At 40.4% G+C, this 20,112-nt stretch overlaps 1 protein-coding gene across 7 annotated transcripts in view; it reads left to right on the top strand.

Moving 5' to 3' along the window:
* EXT2 (exostosin glycosyltransferase 2) overlaps nucleotides 1-20,112 on the top strand; it is a 157,931-nt gene that overhangs the window by 134,373 nt on the left and 3,446 nt on the right. For all 7 annotated transcript variants that reach the window (XM_054437888.2, XM_063670963.1, XM_054437886.2 and 4 more), the window contains 3 exons: nucleotides 10,249-10,392; nucleotides 12,034-12,162; nucleotides 14,173-14,255. In XM_054437888.2, coding sequence (XP_054293863.1) covers nucleotides 10,249-10,392; nucleotides 12,034-12,162; nucleotides 14,173-14,255 — 356 coding nt within the window. The remainder of the gene's footprint in view (nucleotides 1-10,248; nucleotides 10,393-12,033; nucleotides 12,163-14,172; nucleotides 14,256-20,112) is intronic.

Below are 20,112 nucleotides of genomic sequence, written 5' to 3'. Positions count from 1 at the left end.
CATTTGGGGAGAATAAAGAGAAAGAAAACTTGAAGGATCAGAGTAGTCCCAGACCTTGGAAATGTCACAACTGTGAAACAAGTCTCTAGAAAGCAAGATAAACTAATCAGTGTGATATTTACAGCTCATCTCTCAGATCATATTTATTTCTTGGTGCATGAAAATTGGTTCCTAGGGTTCACATTAATCATGATGAAATATATTTGCTACTGTCTGTTGGCTGGTTTAGATCAAGAGTTGGCAACCATTACTAGTAATATTTCTAGGTTCCCAACCAGCCTTTAGGCTGAAGATTTGAGGGGTTGGGTGGAGGTCATGACCACATGTTGACACTCTGTGCTTGGAGAGGGAAGGAAGAAACTGACTTCTCACAACCACCGCCACTAAATACATCCACAGCAGAAATCTGGGCTTGATTGAAAGCCTCTTCTCCAGTGTGGTCCATTCATGCAAGAATTGTATCTGCCTTGTTTACCACTGTATGCCTAAATGCTTGACACATAGTAGATGCTCAATAAATATTTATTGAATTGAATGTGTTTGGACATTGAATTTATATATACTTCCTGTCAGTAGAATTGTAAGGGGTTGTTCAAAGTATGATGATTCCATATTCCATATTCAGTGGAAAAGTCCTGGTCTTTTCCTTGCTGACTTTTTCAACAAATGGTACTGAAAGATTGGACATCCATGGGCAAAAATTTAACCTTGGCCTGGACCTCACACTTTATGCAAAAATTAACTGAAAGTGAATCAGATTTAAATGTAAAACATGAAACCATAAAACTTTTAGGAAAAAAGGAGAAAGTCTTCAGACTCTAGAGCTAGGCAAAGAGTTCTTAGATCTGACACCAAAAGCATGATCCATAAAAAAAAAATTGACCAATGAGACCTCATCAAAATGTAAAACTTTTGCTCTGTCAAAGACCTTGTGAAGAGGACAAAAAGACAAGCTATATACTTGGAGATAATATTTGCAAACCACATATCCAACAAAGGGCTAAACATCTAGAATATGTTTTTTAAAACTCTCAAAACTCAATGAAAAAACAAATAATCCAGTTAGAAAATGGGCAAAGGCCATGAACAGACCTTGCACTGAGGAGGATATACAGGTGGCAAATAAGATGTTCAGCATCATTAACTATTATGGAAATGCAAAATAAAACTGCAATGAGATATCATTACACACCTATAAGAATGGCTAAAGTTAACCAAAAAAATACAAACAGCAAATGCCAGTGAGAATACAGAAAAACCGGACCACTCATATATTGTTTTTGGAAATGTAAAATGGTATAGCCACTCTGAAAAATAGTTTTGGTAGTTTCTTATAAAATTAAACATGCAACTACCATAGGACTCAGCAATTACACATTTGGGCATTTATCCCAGAAGATTGATAATTTATGCTCACATGAAAACCTATATGTGAATGTTTGTAGCAGCTTTATTTGTAACTGCCAAAACCTGAAATCAGCCCAGGCATTCTTCAGTGGATAAATGGTTAAGCAGACTATGGCACATGCATACCATGGTATATTATTCATCCATAAAAAGGAACAAACTACTGATACACACAACAGCTTGGATGATTCTCCAGGGAATTATGCTGAGTGAAAAAAGCCAGTCCAAAAAGGTTACATACTGTGTGATTCCATTTATATAACTTCGTTGAAATGACAAAATTGTAGAAATGGAGGACAGATGGGTGCTTGCCAGGAGTCAGGGATAGGGAGGGAGACAGTTGTGTGTCTTTTTTTTTTTTTTTTTTTTTTTTTTTTGTGACGGAGTCTCGCTCTGTTGCCCAGGCGACAGAGTGCAGTGACGTGATCTCTGCTTACTGCAAGCTGCGCCTCCCGGGTTCACACCATTCCCCTGCCTCAGCTTCCCTAGTAGCTGGGACTACAGGCGCCTGCCACTAGGCCCGGCTAATTTTTTTGAATTTTCAGTAGAGACGGGGTTTCACCGTGTTACCCAGGATAGTCTCGATCTCTTGACCTCGTGATCCACCCGCCTTGGCCTCCCAAAGTGCTAGGATTACAGGCGTGAGCCACTGCACCTGGCCCAACAGTTGTGTCTTAAAAGTTCAACAGGAGGGACCCTTATGGCTGTGGAAATGCTCTGTACCTTGATTCTGTCAATGCCAATATCATGTTGTGATGTCATACTATAGTTTTGCAAGATGTTGGGGGAAACTGGGTAAAGCGTATACAGGCTCTCTGCATTCTTTCTTACAACTACATGTGAATCTATAATTATCTCAAACTAAAATGTTTAATTTAAAAAATATTGGGAGCTTAGTATCTGTGAGTCAGATGCATAATGAATTAATAAAATAAGAACACTCAAATCTCTCCATCCCTAAACTTGTATGACTTTAGCTTGATGTTGGATTGCCTTTTCTGAATCTTAATATCAAAATTAAGATTTTAAAGCTAAATGGAGTATATCTGGAGATCTATCTATCTCTATATCTATATTTATTAGACATATGTGTATATATATTAGATATATGTGTTTATATTTATATTGAATAATATTGAGGACATCATCTGTTATGATACTTTGGACTTTAGTTTTGCCTTTTATTATAAGTGATCCCAAATCATTTTTTGGAAATAGATGAGATATAAATAAATAAGTAATCAGAAAAAGTCCCTCTGCTGCTTGATTCTCCACCAAGAGATTATGGGATTTAAGCACACATATAGGGCACTAGGATGAAATAACGCATTAAATAATGATTTGGGAAGCAGATTTATGCTTTGAAGCCAGCCAGAATTACTGAGTTTGTGGTCACTGTCATTTCCTACCTTTACACAGTAATAAGAAAACAAAGGGGATATGCTGTAGTGTCCCTGACCGCAAGTGATGGAAGTCAGCAGGGCAGCTACTTGAAGTAAGCAGAGTTTATTTTCTCCTTGGTGGACAGAGCTAATATCTTTGATCCCTGGTCATTTAAATTGAGCCTCACCAAAATCAACTTGAAATTTTGAAGGCTCAATAATAGTTGTTTACAAGAAACTGAAGTCTCTGTTTCCACTGGTTGTGCAGGATTTAAAGAGAATCATCATTTGGCTTATGATGACTATTCTCCTTTTAACTTCATTAAGCAATCTTCTGAGATTAGACTTAGAAATAGTATGACCCACACTGGAGCTGAGGTTATGGAAATAAAAGTGATTTCATCTTTACTGGGTCTTAGGGAGCACAGAATTAGAAAATCCACGACCTGATCCTGACCCATCTCTCCCTCCTCCTCCCATCCCCTCAAACTCTCATCTCTCCTTCCCTTCTTATTATCTCCCAAGAGATTCATTGCCTCATGAAAAATAGTAGTTGGGGTTAATCTTTCATTTAGCTGCTTTTTGCTTGTGTTTCCTTCTCTGCCCCAGAGCCTCACAGATTACGAGGTTCCAGTAGGCCCTCAGATGTCAGATGTGGAGTCTCACTAGTTTGCTGCACAGCTGACTGGAGTTCTTTCTTTTAATGGTGTGAGCATATGGCCTTCTTTGCTAAATGGAAACCACATTCACAAAGAGCCTGTAGCTTTTAGAAATGAAGACTGATGGGAGCAAAGGGTTTTGTCATGTTCCCTGCCTCCTCTCCCTACCTGGTTCTATTCTGAACCTGGTCATTCAGCAGGCACCTGTGACCCTCTTCATATCTGCCACTGGCACTACAGAGCTGAAGAACATTGACCCTGAATGTCATTTTTGACACCATAATCTGACTTCTTTGTTTTCAGGTGAGGGGCTGAGCTTGGGGACAGTAAGGTGCTTTTTAGAATTAGCATAGTAGGAAGTCAGATGACTTAATCAATAGAAGATTGGACTGGGAGTTAGGGCCAATTTAGACTTGACCCAGCACTGTAACCTTGGGAGAACCACGTCTCTCGAGGTCTCAGTTTTCTCATCTGTGCAACGAGGGAACTGGACCAAGTCACCTCTGCCTCTACATGATCTCTGAGGTTGCAGATCTCCGAGATAGCTTGGACAGTGGTCATCCGCTCCAACTGCCAAAGTGTGAGTCTTCTTATTATCCACAGAAGGCTCATGGTTATGCTGTCCAGTGAGCTGGTACAGATACAAGGATGAGGCACATGTTTAAAGACACTTTCTTTAGCAATATCTTCCTAGTAGTGGTAATTATTGAAAGATTTAATGGCACAGATTTTTCTATCAACTATGGCCAACCCCAGTCTGTCTCTTTGCCATCTTCATGGCCCCTGGCCTTAAAAAATAACTTGCAAAGAATGGAGATCAGGTGCTCCAGTACCAAGGTACCAACCTCTAGCCAGACTGGAGCAAATGGGAGTGCTGCCCAAACCCCAGAAGCCTGCCCATGTGATTGGTTTTCCTGCTTGGCTTATTTTAAGCAAACTCCTGCCTGGGGCTGGGAAGGTCTCTCGGACAGACTAAAGTGATCTCACAGGTAAATCTTAATCCATAATGCAGTTTGTCCATGTGTTTGTCAAAACTAGTCAGCATTAGGGAACTCTACATGACAACTTCTGGGCTCCTTCGCTCTAGATGGCTAGTATCAGCATTGAATTGTGTCCCAGGAGTGAATGAAGGCTCTTTGGCTTTTTTCAAAGCACCTCCTTGACAAAAACTGCCAACTACCAATGTAGTTAGAAGCATAAGCTGAAAATGAAGGCAGTCAGTCCCTCCATTCCGCTTCATTTCAGGAAATTCCAAAAATAAAAGGTGAGCTTTGTTCCCAGAGGGCTGAGAGTGAATCCTATAACTGGCTCCTCTGTGGAAACCAGCTCGGAATTGGAAGCCAGCCAGTTGCCCCTTTCCCATCTGGGCAGCATGCAAGACAAAGCCTGAAGGGAAGAAGGGCCACTAATTCAAAGATGCTTTTGCATATTGGATTCCTTGTGCTCTGTCTTGGCTGACCCAGCCATGTGACATTAAGGTTTGAGCTGGTTCATAGAGCTGTGTTGCACTTTGATGGTTAAGGATTGACCAAACTCAGGCAGTGTGTGCAAGGAAGGAAATGAAGCCATTGCCAAGTTTGATGCTCCTTGGATCCATAGACTGTACCCCCAATTCCATTTGTCTCACTACTTCTTAGTCTGTCTCTTGGTTCATGAGTCCTGATACATTGCTCACCCAGTAGCAATATCCCTGTGGAACTGTGCCTTTGACAGTGTGATGACTGTAGAAGCCACTTCAGAGAGTGGCTTTTCTCCTAGTGCTGGCCTGTGATTTCATAATTCCCAGATGGGCACCACCTGTTGTTACACCTTCCCTCTTCTCCCCCCAGTCTGTTTCCTGAATCTGACTGCGGTTAGCACACACCCTGAGTTTAAAACGCACTCTCTAAGCTGGCTTAGAAGGTAGTGCATTATCCTCTTTTTAGGACCATTTATTAGGTACTTATATGTGTATGGCATTTTAAACAAAGTTAGATAATGCAGCCCATGCTATTTAGAAACTTACAACTTGAAACAGATCACAATTGGTGGGTTAGTTCCCTGGGAACAGGTCAGTGAGGAGGAAGATAAAAGATTTTAGCTGTTAAAGGACATTAGAATTCACTTAATCCAACCCCTTATTTTATAGATGGCAAAATGGAAGCAAGACACCTTGAATAGGTCAGTTGCACAACGCACCAGTGGCAGAGCCTCCTGGACCTACTTTAACCATGTGCCTCTGGTCCGCTTTCTATAGGGTGTGAGACTCAGTCTAGGCTGCCTCCTGTGGGCTTTTACACAAAGGTAGAAGATATTTGTTTGATCCTATCTATGGTAATGGGACATGACAAAAGGCCTCAGGAGGCTCAAGAAAGAAGAATTTGGAAAATGGCCAAGTAAGCATAGCTGAGAATCTAGAGAGCAGAACATTTCTGTAATCAGGTAAGAGGTGTTGAGGACCAAGATTATAAAAATTAGAATGGAAAGAAACAGTTGGAGGATGTTTTTACATTGTTACAGTCCCCATTTGACTAGTGGTGTGGGATAGCCACAAATGGAAGGACTATCCAAATTATTGCTAAGTCCCTAACTTGGGCATAGAGTTTATTATAACAGAGATAAGCTTCTGTCCCCAAAGATGCGTGCAATTTAAAATAGATGGGGGCACCATATATATGGAGGATTTCAACAGTATAGACAATTTAATATTGACTTTGTGATTTGACTATAACTGTGGAAGCACTGTTACTGGAACTCCAGGGATATTCTGTGAAGTTTCAAATGCCCACACCACAATATATAAAGGCATTTGGTAGTAATGACAAAAGACTGACCCAGAGCATTTCCCCGAGGTAAAAAGAAAAAAGTTGAATTAGAGTAGGGGTGGGTAGCCATGAAGAGACAGGGTAGAGTTTGAGCTCTTGCTCGTCTGGCTGGGAAAATGCTTTACTGTATACATAATCGACTTCGTACTACACTAAGGCTCAATTAGAGAGGGCCCATCCCATTCTGTTTCATTCCGTTTTGATCCTGTAGTCAGCTGCAGAGTTATAGATGAAGTGACAAGGATGGCATCTTGATTGTATCCAGCTGCTTGGAATCAGTCAAGGGCTGAGAGGCCCCGCATGAGGAACGGCGCTCACTATAAAGGCTCCAAAGCAACCTGAAATTCAGGACACCTCTGATGCCTTTTAGAGCAGCATAGTTTAGCATCTGACCCATAGTCACCAAATAAAGTCCCTGAGAGAAGTCTGATAAGTGATTTCAGCCAACAGTAAGAGGACCGAAATCTTCGAAATCTTAACAGCATTGGACTCAACAACTGAGCCAATAATAGTAATAATGTAATTATTATGGCTGCAAAAGAGGGGCTTGTAAAGAAGAATCCCTAGGGAAAGCGATTTGAACTTTTCTTAGCATGGAGTAGAGAGCTGTGTTGACTCAAAGTAAACAGGGGGAGAAAAGCAACTTCCATCTTCAGCAGAAGTGCCAACTGAATTGGATGCCCCCTCCCCATGCCCTACTCCTTTTCTTTCACTTTGGCATCCCTGGTGTTTAGTTATGTGTGCTTGGGGCCCTTCGGAAATCTCTTTAACCCCATGAATCAGTGATCATGGCATTGGTGTGACTTGAACAGGCAGGTGCTTGATGCTGAGAAAAGGAAGCTGGCAGCACATTTCATGGCATCTGCCCAGGCCCACAAAACAAACAGAAGTTATGGCTCACATACTGTGTTGCTGCTCTGGGCTCTATAAAACTGTAATAGTATCATATTATTTTAATCTGCTGAAATACAAATCCCGGAGTAGAGAGAACACAGCAGCAGCATTACACATCTGAGAAAATTTTGACTTGGATTCATTTGTCTGCAGCTATTATGATGATGCCTGTGGTCGATTGCTCTGTTGGTTACAACATGGTGTTAATAAAGCCAAGGTTGTGGGTTTGAGAGCCCTGTTAGGTGAGCTGGTTTCACACAAATGAAAGCTCTTTTCATGATCCCAGACCACGCCCAAGACCTAGGTCAGACATTCCATAAAAACACGGAGATGGTCACAGTGAGGACTGGGCAAGACAGTGCAGTGTCTCACCAAAAATGCCCCTTTACCCGCTTCTGGAAAAACAAGTCACAACGTGTGCTTTAGTGGGGAATTAGGACTGTGGTCTTCACACACAATGGATATCATGTTATTATTCATGGTAACTGCTGGTCAGTACTGCTACAGGCTTCCTTCCTGAATTTAGGAGTATACTGGCTCTGGTATATATTTTCTCTGAAGAAAAGAGAAGGATTTTTGGTCCGCTTCATTCTTGGCTTTTTACTCGCCGAGATTCTCCCCATTCGTGTGTTAGACAACTGTGTGTGGAGTGTTGTTGCGTGCCAGGCACTGTTCTTTGTGCTTGGGATACCACAGTGTATAAAACAGTCTCTGTCCTCTACGAGTTTAAATTCTGCAAGAGGAAAATACATAATAAACAATAAATAACCAAGATAATGGTGCAAGTGAAAGTTTGGTAAAGAAAAGGGTGAGGTTGGGGGTGTGTAGCGAGGAGTGGCTGGTTGCGTGTGCTGTTTGCCTCAGCAAGGAAGGTTCGAGAAGCCCTCTCAAAGTAGTTGACATTTAAACAGGGACCTGACAGATGAGAAGGACCCAAACCTTTGGAAGAGCTGGAAGAACACTCCAGCCAGAAGAAACAGCAAGTGCAGAGGGCTTGGGGTCTAGTGCTGGCTGAAGAACAGAAGGGCCACTGGAGAGTGAGGGGACATGGTGAGAGAAGAGGTGAAGAGTGGATGGGCCCTCTGTGACATGTGAAGGAGTTCAGATATTATTCTCAGTGCAGTAGGAAGCCATTTTGTTTTGTTTTGAGGGCGGGAACTTTCTTTAAATATTTTGGGAATGATATTATGGGTTGAATTGTTGAAGTCCTGATCATCAGTAACTCAAAATGTGACTTTATTTGGAAATGGGGTATTTTCAGAGGTTAATCAAGTTAAAATGTTGTCAGGGTGACCCCTAATTGACAGACTGATGTCCTTATCGAAAGGGGAAACTTAGACACAGAGACAGACTTGCACAGAGGGAAGATGGCCTTGTGAAGACAGAGGGTTGGAATGAGGCATCTACAAGCCAGGCAATGCCAGAGATTGACAGCCAGCCACCAGAAGCTAGGAAGAGGCAAGGAAACATTTCCCGATATGTTTCAGTGGGAGCATGGCCTTAATAACACCTTGCTTTCAGATTTCTCACCTCTAGAACTTGAGACTAGTTTCTGATCTAAGCCCCCCAGTTTGTGGTTCTTTGTTAACAGCAACCCTAGGAAACTTAAAAGGGCATAGGGTCCAAACACACTGGCTCTGCCCTAGGGAATGGCATGAAGTGTCCTTTCTGGACTCAGCAACACTTGTGTGTTGGGGAAGCCTCTAGTTGCTCTGGCATATGATCATATGACTTTTATATATATTTAGGGAAATTGATGATGAAAATAACTATATTAAAATAGATATAAAATAGGATAGAATGCACTAGTTGAATTACCCTGTGCAGAATACCCTAATACTCTTTTAGGAATGGTCCTTTTAGGGATGCTGTGCAAATGATGCTTTGGAAGGGCAAGAATGGCAGGAAGGAGACAAGTTAGAAGGCTAGCACAGTAATCTTGGTGATAGATCATGGTGGTTTGGGCTAGAGGGAATGGCACTAGAGGTGGTAAGAGATAGAAGAAGAGCCAGCAGTACTCACTAATGGATTGAACATGAGGAAAGGAAGGAATAAAGACTGAGTCTTAGCTTTTAGGTTTGAGCAACTGGCCGGATGATTTATTGAGATGGAGAAGATTGAGAGAGTGACTTGTCTGGGGATAAGGAATCAAGAGTTATGTTTTGGACGTGTTAGGTTTGTTTATCCAGGTGGAGATACTAACTGAGTGGTTGGCTATCTTAGGAACATTCGGGGCTAAACATAAATTTAGAGGTCACCAAATTATTGATGATATTTAAAATGATTGAAACTAGATGAGACTACTTAAAGAAAGAGTTTGAAGAAGAGAATAGAGCCTAGGACCGAATTCTCAGAAGTCTGGTGATGGTTGAGGAACTAGCAACAGAGACTGAGAAGAGGCACCAAGACTAGCCAGCAAATTGTTATACTCATTTGTGGTATGGTTCTTTTCAAGGTTAGACTAAATTATACAGAAACACATGGGAGAAGGTACTGGAAGTTCCTCATCCCCAGTATACCCAATTCTGCTTAATCCAACAAAATTCTTACGTAAGGACCTTTCCAGATTTGGAAATCAAGTATTTGTTTTCATTGTGTTACAGATTACAGAATCAGACAGCCCTTCTATCCTTTAGGCTTCCATAAGAATGGTGTATGCTCAAGAGAAATAGATGCTTTTTTTAAATAAGAAATGGGGACTTTATCATAAGTTTTCATAGTCAGCAATTTAATACAAATCAGGGCAGTTGAGTTGCAGGGTTCCATTTATCCTTCATTTTGTGAATTCATTAAGAATGGAACCTATTTCATTAATCATATGTTAAGAGATTGCCTACCTTGGCCCAACTCAGTAAGCTATTACCCCCACATTAATTGAAATTCCCAAGTATATACAAGAAGATTGGGAGGAAGTCAGAATCAGCATCTGTCTTTGAGTATTGGCAGAATAACTAATACCTGTTTGATGGACCATCTCCTATGACCTTCTTAGGTTATAACGGTTTGAACCTAGGAAGTCTGTTGATACCTGTTTGGATAACTCAGCACTGAATGGTTGCTGTCTGAATTGGGACTTGATTGTTATTATGTGTCTGTCCTTAGGTCTGGCGGGAATTTCCTGACCGGTTGGTGGGTTACCCGGGTCGTCTGCATCTCTGGGACCATGAGATGAATAAGTGGAAGTACGAGTCTGAGTGGACGAATGAAGTGTCCATGGTGCTCACCGGGGCAGCTTTTTATCACAAGGTAAGGGGGCACAGTCCTGGCAAGGTGACAAAACTGAGAGAATGATACACATTTTATTTGACCCAATTTAGTTTTTCATACCTGCCGAGAGGGCTTAGAAAAGCCATATTGTGTGACAGTATTTTACAAATAAAGCTATCGTTTTTCTAATTATAAAAGTAATGCACGCTTATAGTAGAAAATATGAAAATACATAAAATAGAATGAAGAAAAGTTACTTGTAATCCTGTCACTTGGAGATAACCATTTTATCATCCAGGTGCTATTTCCAGCTTGCCGTTTATTTATTTATTTGCTTGTATGTATACACAGACAGTTGTAAATATTCTCATTAGCCTGCTTTTTTCATGGATTGTATTGTGAGCCTTTTCTTATGTCATTGACATTTCTTCATAAACAGTTACTAGTTAGCATAATTAAGATACCATTATCTTAATGTTTTAGAAGTCTTGTATAACTATTTTGCTATCTTGGATATTACTTTCTAAATTTTTGCTATTTTAAATAACACTTAATATCTAATGTTAGTGATAGATGTCCATTTTCATAACTGTTTGTACTCATGACCATTGTGTTAGATTCCTAGAAATAGAATTATTATATCAAAGGGCATGAATATTTTGGGTTTTTTAAGATGTATGTACATACATGTATATATACACATATACAACATATACCTATATATGTTGTGAATATTCTAAGCATATATATGTTGTGTATGTATACGTGTGTGTGTGTCTGTTGGTTTCAGTATTGTTTGTGCGAATTTACACTCCCACCAGCAAAATATAAAACTGTTTTACTATGCCTTTTCTTGCATGAAATATGATTAATAGAAAAGAAATGAGCAATTTTGATACGTAAAAGTGAATTTTGTTGTTTTAACTTTGATTTGATTACTAGTAAGACTGAAATTCCTTTTGTGTATTTATTAGCCTTTTGTACTTCCTCTCTTCTGGGAATCATCACTTCGTGTTTTTGACTCTTTTTTTTTATTAGGGAGAGATTGGGGAATATGCATTTGATTTTAGAATATTCAGTTCAATAGTAGAATGCTCCCTGGGAGTGTATGGTTTAATTAAACAATCATAACTTGTCTCTTGTCAGCAGTAGCATAAAGAACTGATGTCAGGAGAAAGGTCTGTTCAGCTCAACACAGTTAATTTAATTTAGCTGTATTCATATCTATTGTTTGTTGTTAGCTCAGCACTACTGCCCTCATATTTTTCAGGTCTCTAGATCTAGAAATGGGTTTTTTAATTTTATAACAAGCAAACAAAAAAACCCAAAAACTAAGGTTTACAATTCATGGGATTTATACTAGTAGACTATGTATGCTTTATTTTTTTTGACCCAATAATTTCTACACTATTTCATATATATGGTAGTTTTAGAATTGCCTCATTTTTCTTCTACTTTAAAAAGCACACACTTTGGTAGAAGAATGACCATATTGAACATGCTTGGTCACTTGACCAAAAGCATTCTAATGCCTCCTTTTACCCTTCCTATTAATACAGCCTTGTGATTAATCTTATGAGAGAAAGCTTGTCCCCCATGCCTTGGCTATGCTGCCCCTTATTTATCAGCCAAAGGGAACTGCTATTTTTGAATATTTCTTCTTTCTGTCTCACTTGACAGTATTTTAATTACCTGTATACCTACAAAATGCCTGGGGATATCAAGAACTGGGTAGATGCTCATATGAACTGTGAAGATATTGCCATGAACTTCCTGGTGGCCAACGTCACGGGAAAAGCAGTTATCAAGGTAGGAGGCTCTGCCACTCACTTGCTTTGTGATCTTGGGCAAATATCTATTATCTGAGCCTAAGAAGTTATTGTAACTATAAATTAAATATAGAACTAGATAAACTTTAAGCTCCATTTTAGTTTAATGTTCTATGATTGATGCGGTCACATTGGGAAATTGAAGCTAGGCTTTGACAATTTAAACATGTTGTCTTTTTTTATACGGTTTCTTTAGTTGCAGTTTTTAACCTTCAGTATCAGCGATAAAGGCCATGATGATCAATCTATAAATCAAAAAATTATATTCTCAAAGCTGATGTGGGTTCTAGTTCTTTTAGTTAAAGGATGTAGTTTAAATTTTTCTTAAGGTAGCTGTTTTTTTTTTTTAATAGATGTTGAGAAAATAGTACACCTCATACAATTATGTAATTGTAGCTGTCCTAAACACAACGAATTTAATTGTTTTTAAATATCAATTACCAGTTTTTAAAAGTACCTTTCCCATAACATATTAAAAGCTGAGAATACACAAAGATCCTATGGGAGGCCTTTGTATCTGTAAAAGACGCCTGTTTATTCCTGAAATTTAGACATTGCTCAAATAAGATCCCTAGATATGTAGAGAAGGTACACTTCTTTATATGAGTAGAATCATCTTGGTCTTTTTTGCTTCTAGATTACAATTTTGTGTGTTAAAATGGGCAATGCCAGGTTCCCTAGCAATCTGCCTAGAAAGCCAAATTCCTAGGTGAGCTTATGCTGGAAACATGGTTTAATTGATAAGAGAAGCCGGATTAAACCAAAGTGAATAGGGAATAGGAAAAATCACTATCTATGCTCACCAAACTTGCCCCAGTTCACACCCTGTCCCCCAGCTCTCTAAATAACTCAGTGAACAGCTGACCACAAAAAAAAATTAAATAATGTAAATTCTGAGAGTTGTTTTAAAGGGACCCCTCCCATCCCCAAATTTGCTTTTTTTTTTTTTTTTTTTTGGTGAGACTGAGTCTTGCTCTGTCGCCAGGCTGGAGTGCAGAGGCACAGTCTCGGCTCACTGCAGCCTCCGCCTCCTGGGTTCAAGCAATTCACAATTCTCCTGCCTCAGCCTCCCGAGTAGCTGGGACTACAGGCGCACGCCGCCACATCCGGCTAATTTTTTTTTTGTATTTTAGTAGAGACAGTGTTTCACCATATTGCCCAGGCTGGTCTTGAACTCCTGAGCTCAGGCAGTCCACCCGCCTCGGCCTCCCAAAGTGCTAAGATTACAGGTGTGAGCCACTGTGCCTGGCCCCAGATTTGCTTTTTAACACGCTTCAACATGTTTTTAGCTGTGGCTGCTTACTCTGGACAGTAATGCCCAGTGTCTCTATGCTTCTTAGCCTAGACTTAGTTATCTAGCTTTCTTTCCCTTCCATCTCTTCACTGTTTATTTATCTTCACTAGGTTGGAATAGCAGCTTCCCCTGAGTTTGCTAGGAAGATCACTAGTTAAGGTTTGAGAATGTAGTGGGGAATCAGGGAAAAAGATTCGGAGTATGAGGGACCATTCATTTTTTTTCTTGACTCAAGGGAATTGCAAAATAGCTTGGCATCTTCAAGAGCATGGTGCTGCTCATAGCATATGCCATTAGCTGGAAAGAGGAGAAAGAGCGCCTGTTGGAACTAAGGTTATGGTGAAAGTTATGGGAAGCTGTATTTCATCGCCCTTATGGCTACAAGAACAAATGGTGTTTATACAAGGACCTTGGCAGTGAGAAAACAGTCATTAAACAGGAATTAAGGAGCTTGTCATCACCACTTCTTTCCAGTTACAGAAGGCAAAAGCCCTCCAAGCCTTTTTTATTGGGCCCTTGTGAGTTCTGCCGTTGGCTGAGCCAGACAGAGTTGAATGAAGGAATGGCGAGGTGTGTGTGTGCACGCGCATGCAACATCTCAGCTTACAACACAAAAGAATGCAGTGTGGTGTCACAAGCATGATTTTATTGTCCTTGACACTGACAACCAGGTATGTTTTTGTCCTCCTCTGGCAGGTAACCCCACGAAAGAAATTCAAGTGTCCTGAGTGCACAGCCATAGATGGGCTTTCGCTAGACCAAACACACATGGTGGAGAGGTAAGTGAGCCTCCAACCAAAAGTGCGCCTTAGCCTCTGATCTCTGTTTCCTGCCTTAGGCCTGTTTATGGGGCTTTATTGGAGATATAAGGACAGCAGCTGGTAGCCATAGTCACCTCCATGTGCACTGTGGGAATTGGGTTAGTTCAAGCTCAGGTCACCCAAAGAATTAATTTGGAATGCTACTCACTCAATTTGTAATGGCTGGAAGGGTCTTAAAAATATAGTGGGCCTTAAGCTCCAAAAGCCAAATTCTCCATGTGGACTAAGCAGTTAACCATCTACGGTCATTTGAGTGGAAGCTAGTTAATTCCAAGGAAATACTGGATTATTTTTCGGGGTAATAGCTCCACGTTATAGTAAAAGCTTGATTAGAAAGAATTAAACCAAACCCACCAGAGACAAATTACCTTTGCTGACACTATGGAAATGCCTGCCAAGAACAGGATCGAAAGCAAAGCCCTCATATTACAGACAGAGGGGCAAGACAGCTCTGAAATACTCTCTTTATTTCTATTCAAGTCAGTTACTCAACAAGCACACCTTTGTGTGGAATGTAATCCTAGGCCTTGTAGGTGAGAATTAAAGGAGTGGGAGATGTATGTCTTCCGTTAAGACTATACTAGACCTAAGAGTTCTCCCTTGTGCCCCAAAAGTCCCCAAGCTTTGAAGTACCTGAATCAAGCCTAGTACTTTCAGAAGACAATTCTTTATACAAGACAGCAAACTCTGACATCCCAGTAGTGCTTGTCAGGGGACCAAAATGCACTCAGATAAGGACATAGTAGCCTTTTAGAATGAAATATCTAGTTCAGATTTCACAGATCTCATATGCCTCTGCTTGCAGAATTCATTTCTGAAATCTATCAGCTATATTAAAATTGTTCAAGCCTAGAGGATTTTTGTGTGTGTGTGCAGAAAGTTGTTTCAGTTGGCCTGGCTTCTATAATGTTTTACTCTCTAAATAACTTCTTTATCTTTTTCATGTATAAACATTACCCAGATGACATGACCTTTACCAGCTGTTGATGTGAAATAATATACTATCACTGGTATCAAAAGTATTTCACAGTTAAGCGTAGTGACATACACTGTCATAGCTCCTTTGGAAGTGACCCCAATTGGACTTGTATTGGAGTACAAGAAATTGTTATTTAAACCTACCCCATTGTCTGTGTTTGGGGAAAATTCATAACAGTAAGCTAAGTGGTCATTAATAGGGCTGAGTTAAAATGGTGTATCGGATATATGGTCCAGGAAAGGAAGTATAGGAAGAAAAGTTGACCTGATGGTGGCCTCGAAGTTCATGCTGAGGCTAAACAACTCCTCTAGCACTGCTGAGATCTTAACAAATGTAAAGAGGTTTAAAATGCAGTGAGAGCCAGGTGTGGTGGCTCACTCCTGTAAATCCCAGCACTTTGGGTTGCCAAGGCTGGTGGATCACCTGAGGTCAGGAGTTCAAGACCAGCCTGACCAACATGGTGAAACCCCGTCTCTACTTAAAAAAAAACAAACAAAAACAAAGTTAGCTGGGTGTGGTGGCACGTGCCTGTAATCCCAGCTACTTGGGAGGCTGAGGCCGGAGAATCGTTTGAATCTGGGAGGTGGAGTTTGCAGTGAGCTGAGATCGTGCCATTGCACTCCAGCCTGGGCAACAAGAGTGAAACTCCACCTCAAAAGAAAAAAATGCAGTAGGCAGATTTAATTTAGATATAATTATTATTAAACACTGGAGTGAGTAACTAAGGGAGATATGGAGGCTTCCTCTTTGGAAGATCTTTTATTATTATTAAGAGAAAGGATCTTGCTCTGTTGTGTGGTGATACAATCATGGCTCACTGTAACCTTGAACTCCTAGGCTCAAGTGACCCTCTCATCTCAGCCACCTGAGTAGCTGGGACTACAGGTGCGTGCCACCATGCTAACTAGTTCTTAATTTTTTTGTAGAGACAGGGTCTCAACATGTTCCTCAGCCTGGTCTTGAACTCCTGGCCTCAAGGTATCCTCTCGCCTGGGGCTCCCAAAGTGCTGGGATTATAGGCATGATAGGATATGTTATGATATGTAGGATATATAGTTAGGAGGAGATGCTGATGGAGGGATTGGAGCGAACTATTGGACTTTAACAGTGTCAAGGACCTTAACAGTGTTACATGTATATGTAACAATGCTATTTGTGATGAGTGCCCTGAGATAGGCTCAAAGGGCTATAACTGATCAGATGAAAGAGAAGTAACTTTTTGCTAGGTTCATTATTAAGGATAACTTTCTAAAAGAGGTGACATTTGAAGTGATCCTTCAGAAATCACTAGGATCCCAACCAGTAAAACCCTGGGCCAGAAGCAGAGACTCTCAGCAGTGGAAACTGAATGGTTTGTCAAGGGTGCCTGATCAGCAAGTTCAACAAGAAGAAGCCCAATTTGGAGAGCTTAGAATGCTGGCCTATTAGTGCTGGACTCCAAAGGGCTTTGAATCCCCAAATAAGGAGCTAGAATTTTTTCCTTCAGGCTCTGGTAAGCTATAGAATTTTCGAACACGAGACTAGCTGGATCAAAGTATTGCTTTGAGATTAATTTGGAAGTAATGCACAGGGTGGAATGAAGAGTGAAGAGATTGGAGAAAAGACTAGTTAGAGCCTTTAACTAAGCTGCATGTGGAAAGGAAGGAACAAATAAAATTACAAGAGATTTTTTTTTCCCAAAGGAAGATGTACCTGAACTTGGTTTCCAACTGAAGAGATGTGGGGAGGCTATGAAAAAGGAGTTGACAAACATACCTTTAAGATTTTGAGTGGTACATGAAAAAATACTCATCATCACTGGCCATCAGAGAAATGCAAATCAAAACCACAATGAGATACCATCTCACACCAGTTAGAATGGCAATCATTAAAAAGTCAGGAAACAACAGGTGCTGGAGAGGATGTGGAGAAATAGGAACACTTTTACACTGTTGGTGGGACTGTAAACTAGTTCAACCATTGTGGAAGTCAGTGTGGCGATTCCTCAGGGATCTAGAACTAGAAATAACATTTGACCCAGCCATCCCATTACTGGGTATATACCCAAAGGACTATAAATCATGCTGCTATAAAGACACATGCACACGTATGTTTATTGTGGCACTATTCACAATAGCAAAGACTTGGAACCAACCCAAATGTCCAACAATGATAGACTGGATTAAGAAAATGTGGCACATATACACCATGGAATACTATGCAGCCATAAAAAATGATGAGTTCATGTCCTTTGTAGGGACATGGATGAAATTGGAAATCATCATTCTCAGTAAACTATTGCAAGGACAAAAAACCAAACACCACATGTGCTCACTCATAGATGGGAATTGATCAATGAGAACACATGGACACAGGAAGGGGAACATCACACTCTGGGGACTGTTGTGGGGTTGGGGGAGGGGAGAGGGATAGCATTAGGAGATATACCTAATGCTAAATGACGAGTTAATGGGTGCAGCACACCAGCATGGCACATGTATACATATGTAACTAACCTGCACGTTGTGCACATGTACCCTAAAACTTAAAGTATAATAATAATTTAAAAAAAAAAAAGATTTTGAGTGAGTAGTACCTTCAGCAGTGTAATAGGTTTAGGAGGAGATACTGATTAGGGGAGAGATTAGAGTGAACTGTTGGACCTCAGCAGTGTCATTAATGGGGACAGGAGGTGATGTTAATCAGGGGTGAAGTTGGAGAATAATAAAATATGTGATTTGGGGGTCTTGCCCTCTGTGTATATATATATATATATATTTTTTTTTTTTTTTTTTTTTTTTTTTTTTTGAGACATAGTCTCACTCTGTTGCCAGGCTGGAGTTCAGTGGTGCAATCTCGGCTCACTGCAACCTCCGCCTCCCAGGTTCAAGTGATTCTCCTGCCTCCACCTCCCGAGTAGCTGGTACTACAGGCACGTGCCACCACACCCGGCTAATTTTTTGTATTTTAGTAGAGACGGGATTTCACCATGTTGGCCAGGATGGTCTTGATCTCCTGACCTCATGATCCGCCCACCTCGGCCTCCCAAAGTGCTGGGATTACAGGCATGAACCACCCTGCCTGGCTTTTTTTTTTTTTTTGGAAGACCAGTGTTTTTATTATTACTCAAATCAGTCTCTGTATATACCTGTATATATGTATATCAAGATATGGATATGGAGAACTAGAATTTCAGAAAGAACTTTAAAAAAAAAAGTTGAGCCCAGTCATCCCTCAGTATCCACAGGGGATTTGTCCCAGGACCTCTGGAGGATTCCAAACTTCATGCATGCGCAAGTCCATTATATAAAATGGCCTAGGATTTGCATATAACCTTCGCATATCCTTCTTTATAGTTTAAATCATCTCTAGATTACTTACAATCCCTAATACAACATAAATGCTATGTAAATAGTTGTTACATGGCATTGTTTAGGGAAAAATGACATGAAAAAACTCTGTACATGTTTAGTATAGATGCAATTTTTTTCCAGATATCTTTGATCCAAGGTTGGTTGAATCTACAAACATGGAACCCTTGGATATGGATGGCTAACTGTATTTGGCAGTCATCTGTCCAGAGACAGCAGTTGACTAAAGAAAAGCAAAGGCAGACTCTTGGGAAATTCTGACATTTAGGAGACACAAAGAGTAACTGAAAACAGAGAGGCAACCACTGGAAAGGCCAGGAGAGAACCAGGATATACAGTGCTCAGAAGCACGGAAGGAACAAGGAACAGGCAGGCTGGAGAAGGTCTTTGAATTCAATGGTTGTTGGTACCTTACAAAAATAATAGCCAGGTGTGGTGGTGGGCACCTGTAGTCTCAGCTACTCGGGAAGCTGAGGCAAGGGGATCACTTGAGCTTAGGAGTTCAAGGCAGTATCACTCTACAGTTGCACCTGTGTGAATAGCCACTGCACTCCTGCCTGGGCAACATAGCAAAATCCCCATCTGTAAAAAAAATAATAATAATGTCATAGAGTATGAAGCCAAAGGGTTATAGAGTATGAGTCGATGGTGAGGAAGTAGAGTTAGTGAATGTAAACTACCCTTTTGAGAAATTTAACAGAGAGTAGAAGGGAACAAATCTGGAAATAAATTAGCAACTGGGAACAAAACTATTTATATTAAAAACTGAGTCACTGAATTATTAAATAAGGCATTTAGATAGGGAGGGAAGAAGACATGAGTTAAGCCATCTTGGGTAGATAAAGAGATGGTGTTACAACCGTAGAATCCATCCTTCCTTCCTCTTCCCTCCCCCTGTCTTTGGCTGGTCTCCTGGCCTCAAACAGGCCTCCTGCCTCGGCCACCTGAGTAGCTGGGATTATAAATATGAGCCACCATGCCCAGCTGTTTTATTTTTAATAATAATCTTTGTAGAATACACATTTTACGCAAAACAATGAAAGCAGTTAGCCACTTTACAAGTGTGTGTGACCTTGTGTTGGGTTTTGTGGTTCAGTAGCTCATTTATTCCTATATTTGAGGGTCTGGGATCAGAAATCTCAGTTGTGTAGGAGAGTAGCTTCCATTACTACCCAGCTTCCATTTCCAGGATCTGCTGTTAGTTCTTTAAGAGTCAGAAGCATGTGTCGCTGTTCATTTTGACAAGTGTCTTCACCAAGGTTAGGGCAATACGACAGGCAGACGGTATTGACTTAAGAAAAAGAACATAGTATTTTGAATTAGGCTAATCTTTATTCTGATGATGAGTTTGCCACACTTACTAGCTGTCTGACAAGGAAATTGACTTTACCTTATCCGAACTTCAATCTGTTCATCTCCTAACATAGGGATATTAATATCTGTCAAATTACAATGTCCATTCATAGGTTCAACAAATATTTATTGA

This window comes from Pongo pygmaeus, chromosome 9 (assembly GCF_028885625.2).
Source record: "Pongo pygmaeus isolate AG05252 chromosome 9, NHGRI_mPonPyg2-v2.0_pri, whole genome shotgun sequence".
NCBI classification, from domain to species: domain Eukaryota; kingdom Metazoa; phylum Chordata; class Mammalia; order Primates; family Hominidae; genus Pongo; species Pongo pygmaeus.
This window is presented reverse-complemented; position numbering and strand designations above follow the sequence as displayed.